This window comes from Mastigoproctus giganteus, chromosome 1 (genome assembly GCF_048544385.1).
Source record: "Mastigoproctus giganteus isolate SK-2022 chromosome 1, ASM4854438v1, whole genome shotgun sequence".
Classification (NCBI taxonomy): domain Eukaryota; kingdom Metazoa; phylum Arthropoda; class Arachnida; order Uropygi; family Thelyphonidae; genus Mastigoproctus; species Mastigoproctus giganteus.
This window is the reverse complement of record NC_143575.1, coordinates 62,882,673-62,891,361: the sequence shown is the minus strand read 5'-3', so window position 1 is coordinate 62,891,361 and position 8,689 is coordinate 62,882,673. Positions and strand designations below refer to the sequence as shown.

General features: G+C 38.6%; 1 protein-coding gene across 1 annotated transcript in view; it reads right to left on the bottom strand.

The window, feature by feature from the left end:
- Window positions 1–379: 379 nt before the first annotated feature.
- The window catches only part of LOC150090855 (corticotropin-releasing hormone-binding protein-like), a 103,765-nt gene continuing 95,455 nt past the window's right edge, over window positions 380–8,689 (bottom strand). Inside the window, exons 7-8 of the mRNA XM_090380372.1 lie at window positions 1,070–1,229; window positions 380–725 (exon numbers count right to left, since the gene is read on the bottom strand). Coding sequence (XP_090236498.1) covers window positions 1,078–1,229 — 152 coding nt within the window. The 3' untranslated portion in view covers window positions 380–725; window positions 1,070–1,077. The remainder of the gene's footprint in view (window positions 726–1,069; window positions 1,230–8,689) is intronic.

Here is an 8,689-nt window from a genome sequence, read left to right as displayed (position 1 = left end):
CCGACCCACGATTCTTACCCGCTAGAGCATGTACGCTGCAACATTGCCACTATTTGAAAAACCCTTGTGTTTTAAAATTCTGAAACAATAATTTTTTAAAACATAAAAAATTACCAAATGCTAGATTTATGAATTTGTAAATGTTAAATCTCTCTCTCTCTCTCTCTCTCTCTCTCTCTCTCTCTCTCTCTCTCTCTCTCTCTCTCTCTCTCTCTCTCTCTCCCCACATTTTACACGCCAGTGAACAGCTAAGCTTAATAGCCACATTTAAATTTAAGTGAATTCATGATTACTTATTAATCTGTCTTTTTTTGCAGACTGACAGAGAAATAAGAACAACTCTACATTTTACTGTGTATTGAATGAAGAGACCACAGTGTGATGGTAAAGTAAAAGTAATTTTATTAACTACTTAGAATACAGCACGACACCACACAGGAAAAGTTAAAACACGAACAAAGCGACATTGTGGTAAGGAGAAAAACCAATGGTTCAAACAAGACGCATAACGAAAAACAGGGCCGGTGAACGTCCTTCAACTCAATATCTGTTGGCTGCTTTTGCTGTGGTAATGGTGGTGGTGGTGGTGGTGTTGTATAACCGAATATACACAAAAGTGGAAAGGATTCCCTGATGGGGATATTCACAATGGCACTCGCTGCTCACTGCCTGACGTCATCCTCTTTCTCCTGGGAGAACTCTGCATGATCGAATGCGAAGAGGTGCTGCAAGCAGGAAACAAAACTATGTCAATAAACGATTCATACCCATTTAAAGGCGTTGCAAAGAGTTCATTTATATGCATAGGACTATTCAGAGATATATTTTTTAAATAACTGATAATTTAAAATTTTAATGGCTGTTCAAGATGATTTCTGGTACCTATCCACGTTTTGGTTTGCCACCAGTATCTAAACTGATCTCTTATAACATAATCGAGAAATCATTTCCGGATTGCATCATAAGAGTCGGCTTAACTGCATTTTCACTAAGTAAACAAAACTTAAATTTTATTTATACTCCTCCTTCGTACGAAGCGTAACATCCAAACTACAAACAATTTCATTACCTTTTAGGTCAGAGAGACTCCAAAAGGGCAGGACATATGAGACTGGGTGACATGAAGTCCAGAAGAAGGTCGAAACTTATAGTTACGGTGTTCTCAAATCTCCCGCTGGATATCAGACGAACTGCAGTATTTCCGCATGCAATATCAATCGATCTCTTACCTGTAAGAAAAAAAAAATTAAAATACAGATGACCTTTTTCTTCAATTTTTGTAAAATAAGATTCAGCACTGTTCGGTACGATTTATACTAAAGGGATATTCTTCCATCAGCATATCTAAGATAATCCCTCTAAGATTAGCGAGATCATACTTTGAGCAAACAATTTCAGAAAAACAATTGCAGGAAGTGTTCTTTTAGCCAGGAAGTTGTTGATTATTGGAATAAGTTATCTCCATGGCTGTTTGAAGCTAATAGATTGGAAAAATGAGGAGGGAGTCAAATAGATATTTTATTTTGTTTTATTATTTATTTTTCTATTATATTATTTTTAATAAATTAATTAATGTATTTATTTTTTGGCTGATGCACCAAAAGCTTATGGATTCTTTTCACCATATCGCTAATGCTAATACTAATATTAATATTAAATGAAAAATTAAGCATGGTTTACAAATGTCACAGCAGAGAATTTAATCAACTTATTCTCCACCTGCATAACAACTAGAGCATTAAGTTATTAGGCTGCTGTGATCAATTGTTAAAGCACCAATATTCGCTATTTCTCCGTAATCCATCCTCTACACTGATATTAAGATTCCTGTTGTTTCCAGGCAACGATCCCTCTCTCCTGTGTCTTTTACCCAAGAACAACCTTAGCTACCCATGTGTAAAGATAGAGCTTATGACTGTTGACTACTTAAATAGGCAACAATTGTAAGCTTTGTCAGAAACAGCCTTTAATTACAGCCAATTCACACAGAAAGTTGGGTCCAATTATCTTCTTTAATTATCATCGAGCAAGTAGTGGGGATATCACGCGGACCATGAAGAGGTGGGAGCACTGAAATGTAGTTTGGTCGATACATTTGACCACAGACGAAGCACACTGTTGCCTTCAAAGGACAAATATGCAAATTAGTCCATCAACTTTATTACAACGCTACCCTTCAATCCTCTTACACTGAATTTTATGCATTTAATCTCCTTGTTTATCGTCAGCGTATGTGCGATGATACTTGTTGAATTAGTCAAATGCGATGGGTCCGAAACAAGTTTAAAATATTCTTATTGTAAAGATAAGCGAATATGCAAACATCTGTTGTTAAGTCGTTGGGGACACAAAAGCTGCCATCTGTGACATAGAAATAGCAGTACATCAAGTACCGAGCGGCAATACAGAAGTTCAAAGAGAAATAAACATAACCAAGGCTAAGCGGGAAATATATGGAAGAAATACATTCAGAAGTTAGCGAATGAGACGAGCGCCTAGAAGGTTAAACTTTCTAGAAATTTTATTTAAAACATCCTCCTTTGCTTTATGAGAAGACATTTTGGTAATTTTAAGATACCGGAAGTGTTTCAGTAATTTTTGGAATGTGTTGCTGTGTGGAACTAGGTTCGGATGAGTTGGTAAACGTTTATGCCAAAGCAACTAAGGTCACGAGGCGTCGGTGACCTTAGTTGCTTTGGCATATGTGTTTGGATTTATATTTGGCAGTTGCTTTGGATTGTGTCCTTTTCCACTAGGTCTAAGAGAGCAGAGACCTTTGGCGGTACAGGGAGTTACGTGGGAATACTTAGGAGAACATAATATCAAGAGGGAGAAATACCATTATAACATTACAAATGTGCATATTAAATTTGAGCCTTTGGTTGTTGTTATTCGGTTTTACACGCATCAGCAACTTAGGCTACATTGCGCAATATATACACTTTGTATAATATGACTGTAATGCGTGTGTTCTGTGGTCGATTTTCTGGACGAACAACCAGACTTCCCGGGAGGAAAAACTATGCTATCCTCGCCTGAGACCGATTAACTCAACCACGTTATGAAAACGACCCATTAAAATTCCTCGGTCATTGACGGGATTAGAATTCAGTTTTTTTTCTACCCTGTGTGGAGAGGACGGTGATTATACCAACTGTGCTACAACGAGGGCTATAGCTTTTTGATAAAATAGAAAATAATGACAATTACTTTAAAATTCAAACTACAACTTTAAAATTTCCTTCAATTTTAAACTTCGTAATCTAGCTATATTGGCCGGATAGAAACAAAACAAACAATCATAATACAAACAATCATAGAACAAACAAACAAAAATTGAGACAAAGAAAACAGAAGAAAATAGAACTAGTTCGTGACGAATGTAATAATAGCAACATTCAGAATAATCCTCAGTCAATATAACAAATATTACTAAATTGTGCAATCAAACGTAGGTCTCTAAAACACATGTTGATCAAATTGTACACATTGTATACTGTCGTTCAACACGTATTGGAATACCTCCCTCTTGGGAAGAGTTTGGCGTTTGCATGTGGCTTTTGGTTAATTCCAAACGTCACATGGAAGCAATACCTACACTGGTGTGCAAAACGTAAGGACCAACACTATTTCTAAAGGTTACAACCACAAAATCTTTACTTAAGGAACTCTTTACTGATGAGAGTAGATTCAGTCTCAGCAGCGATTCCGGACGTCAGCTAATCTGGCGAGAGGTTGGCATACGGTATCACCCCGCATACATCGCTGAAAGGATTCGTTATCTTGGATGGACGTACACAACTCCAGATACTGGAAGGCGGTACTGTAACCGGTGCACGCTACTGTACTGAGGTAATCCTTCCCCATGTGCGTCTGTTCCGAGGTGCCATTCGCCCCGAATTCGTGTTTATGGATTATAACATCGCACTGCAGCTGTTGGTATGCTTTTGGAAAGTGAGGACGGACATTGTTCGTATGGATTGGCCTGCCCGTTCCGCCGCCGATCTAAATCCCATCGAACACATATGGGACGCCTGGGGACACACCTAGCGGCACGTCCACACCCACCAAAAAATGTTCACCAGCTGAAGATGGCGCTGACAGAGGAATGGACGATGTTACCGCAAGAACTTATCAACAATATTCTTCTAAGTATGGACAGGCGTTGCAAAGCCTGGATCGACATTAGGGATGGCCATAACTCCTACTGAGGACCACCTCTTCCCTTTGTTCCATCTTTGGCAGTGATGCATCTGTATCATGGCAGCCAGTGCTATGTTGCCATTTTTGAATAAAGTCTCTCTGTACCGTTTTGTTTCCGTTGTTTTGTCGGTGTTGTTTCCTTCATCATTTCTGTACCTCACGAGGTTCCTTTGGTATGCTTTTCCCATATCCAGGCCACTCCTATGAGAAGCTACAGGCGAAAACCTGACTGGTCCTTAAATTTTGCTCACCAGTATATTAAAAGTAGGATATACTTGTAAAGGGGGTGCACACACAATTATTGTAGATTGTTACATAGTAGGTGCATTCGCCAGATATCAGGACTGGGAAGTATTCTTGATAGCACGTATTCGTCCCAACAAACCAAGTATTTCACATGAAATATCAATATTTGATAATGCCAAAAAATAAATAATTAAGTTATTAATATTATATGAATTAAATTAGATAATATTATATGAATTAAATTAGATAATATTATATGAATTAAATTAGATAATATTATATGAATCTAATTACAATATTCGTTCATATTAACGCATTCTGGTTCTATCTGTGACACTGTTAGCTCGTATAACGGTATCCGCTATTTTTTTACCAATAACCAGTACTGTACTTGATTTTTTTAAAAAACAAATCTTCACAACGGCACTTGTTTCATCTGTTCAACCGATATTTTATTCCTTACTCATAGAAGCAATGTTGGTTGCTGTTGGCGCCAATTTTTGACGGCTTCCTTCATCTCATCGTCCGTGTGGATCCGATATCTTTCCAGATCGTTTTTCAGCTTCAAAAAATATGAAAGCCGCAAGGTGTGATGTCCAGGCTACATGGAGGAAGTTCTATCACTTTCCAGTGTAGTTTTTGAACTGCTTTATCGCGTGTAACAAAATGACCCGTCAATCAAGTATCCGAGTCTCTTATTATTGATGGCAGGTGGAAGATCAACTTTGAGAATTCGTGAGTAATTCTGTGAGTTGACTGTTTCATCTCCATACATGAAATGGCACAGCAACAGTTGCTAAGAGCCAAAGAATAGTATGAACATGATCTTCACAGTGCTTTCGAAATTCCAATTTCTTCGGCCGAGATGATGTTTCGGCCATTACTTTTCCATTACTTTTGAATTTTTTGTTGCGTTGCCATTGTTTGACAACGCAGTGGAAAGTAATGGAAACAAGTAATGTTTCCATTACTTGTTGCGTTGCTTCTTTTCTTGTTCCAAGTGAATGAGCCGCATTCACTTTGTCACTGTGAATGAGACGCATCTCGTTTCATTTACAGTCACTATGCGATCCAAAAAAGTCATTTCCTTCCTCTTAGCATCCCGTTTGCACTACCAACCTCATTCTGTTCATCGTTCATACACTTTGGAACCAACTTTTTCGCAGCCCTTCCTGTACAGTAATGTGCCACGGATGACATAGACAGGCTCATGACTGATAATCAACTCCCTGACTAGATCATCAACTGTCGTATACAGACATGCCCTGAAAACGTTGTCTGCCAAGGCAACATTGTCTTATTTGACCTGGAAGACGGCCATCCACTAGTGTTTCTTCCTTCATCATAACGATTTACTATTGGCACACTGTGGGGGCGATGCATACAGTTGCCGGTGAATTTCTGATGGAAAAATTTCCTCCGCTGTAAGAAACTGAACAGCAGTCCGATGCAATAACTTGGACGCTCCCGTCAATGCGAACTCCATTTTATCTCTGCCACCGTTGATAGTATACAGGGTGTTTCAGTTAAACGTTTCAGAACTTCTAAGAGGGGTAGGGTACATCCTGACAACTCGAAATCATATAGCAATGTGGGGTCGGAAATGCTTTCCTGAAGCGGTGTTGTACACAGAAGCACCATAAAAAGAAAAGAGACCGTAAGTGAGAAATCGTTTTAATAATACATGAAAAGAAGCAAAAGGTACATGGATTAAAGTAAGTGTTCGAAGTTTCTTCCACGGGCTACAATGCACGCCTCACATCTCCGACGCATGCACATCCGAACATTCTGGAATACTCCAGGCGAATTTCGAATTTCTTCGGCAGCTACTGCGATTCTTGCAACCAGCTCCTCAGCATTGTCAACAGGGGTGTCATAAACTAGCGATTTCATATGACCCCAGAAATAAAAATCAAGACATGATAGGTCGGGTGACCGAGCAGGCCAACGCACGGGACCACCACGTCCGATCCACTGTTGACCAAATGTGACATCCAGGTAGTTACGAACATATCCGCTATAATGGGCAGGGGCTCCATCGTGTTGGAACCACATTGTCTGTTGCGTCGCATGCAGAAATCTGTTCATCTCTCAAAAGTTGTAGTAATACTTGCTGCAGAAAGATCAAGTAGATAAGTCCGGTTAGACGACACGGTAACAGGTAAGGTCCGATGAAGTGATCTCCCATAATACCGGCCCATACATTGACCGAAAATCGAATCTGTGCTGCACGACGTCGTATTGCATGCGGGTTCTCGACCGCCCAGATATGGTCGTTATGCGTGTTGAAAATTCCTTCCCTTGTGAAGGATGCCTCATCGGAAAACAACACTTCAGCAGGAAAAAGGGGATTTGTAGCACATTTTCCAAGGTACCACTGTGCGAAAGCAATACGAGGTTGAAGAAACTTCGAACACTTACTTTAATCCATGTACCTTTTGCTTCTTTTCATGTATTATTAAAACGATTTCTCACTTACGGTCTCTTTTCTTTTTATGATGCTTCTGTGTACAACACCGCTTCAGGAAAGCATTTCCGACCCCACATTGCTATATGATTTCGAGTTGTCAGGATGTACCCTACCCCTCTTAGAAGTTCTGAAACGTTTAACTGAAACACCCTGTATAGTAACATCTCGCGCATACAGGACCACCAGTCTGCCTTTTATTCAGTAGAAGCATTAATACCAATCTCTAAATTTACAATTCTGATGGTAGGTAATTGAAATTTGGACAACCGAAATTTTGTTTTCATCACCATCGTAATATTGGGAGTAATGATTGCAACAACTGTTACATCGATGAGACATGCTGAAGATAGTCTTAAGGACCACAACATAGCCGTCAAGGAAATGGGCTTTGACTAACGTCCATAAACGTACATATTTTGCTGTTGGACTGCTGACTGCTGCAAGAACGTCTATCATACGAAGGAAGCTGCACGAGGAGGATCTCTATGAAATACGAGATTTCATAGAGATCTTTACCCCTCCCACCCCCAGAAAGCGCACTTGAATTGCGAAAACACAGCATATTACATAGCCCCAAGGGAATTGGTTTACTGATGAGTTTAAATTTGCTACACAGAATGATTCGAGACGTACACTCATCTTGGAGAGAGCCAAGGACAATGCACCTATGGAGGGAGAATGTACTGATTGGACATGTGTTGTATCTTATACTTTTTAGACAGAGCGGCCTGATATGGCCAAATAGTAAAAGGGAATGTAATAATGCACGTATTTGAATTGACTGTAGTTCCAGTCCAAGAGACCGCTAAATATTACCAAGAGTTAATGATAATATTCTTGTCAAAATGATTAGCTGTAAACTACACTGACCTCTGTGATCGTGCCCAAGTATAAATAGAATATTTATTTATTTATTTATTTTGGGTAGATTTACCGAGTTGCATGTACTTCAGGGAAAACAATGGCAACACAGAAGTATAGAGAGATGATATACTGAACTCTATGAATAACCCTTATTGAGTGGCCAGCGCTATCAACATACGTTAATCCTAAACAGCATCCTTGGGATGCTCTTGGGACCATCGATTCATCGGGGCGGTTATTTGCTTCGTTTTTTGTTATCTTCAGCTATGTGGATAAAATATTAATTAATTGGCAGTCTTTCCTCCGAATGCAATACAGCATTATTGTATATCGGAGTCGACCTACCCTCCACTGATCAATTAATATTCTATCCGTAATATTCTACCAGTTTAATTTTTGTTCCTTTCAATAATATATATTTGATAACATGATTCAATTCATTTATTAATAAATAGCATAAGTCTCGATTTCTACCAAATGTAATCTCGCGTCTACCAACGGACCTATTTTTACTGTAACTGTTTGCGATCAGAAAACTAAAATACAAATAATAGATTAAAATTTATATTTTTTAACTTAGTACCGTCAAATCATACGATTTTAATTTCGACGGTAAAAAAAAGGTGGTAGTTTTCTCTAAAGGGAAAGTTTTCAGTTTTAAAATATTAAATTTCAATCTGTCTTTCGTATTCTATTATTCTGATTTTCAAAGTAAATTAATCTTAGTTCAACAGATGATTCTTTTCAATGTCCCATATGTACGGTGTCATCTGAAAGCAAAATGAACTGAAACTAAAACTTGATGCATTGCTGGATAAAATTGAATCCTAGGTCCATCTGTCTGGAGTGAAAATTAATGATGGAACAAACAGTTATTGGTTTTTTAAAGACTCTATATTATATTAT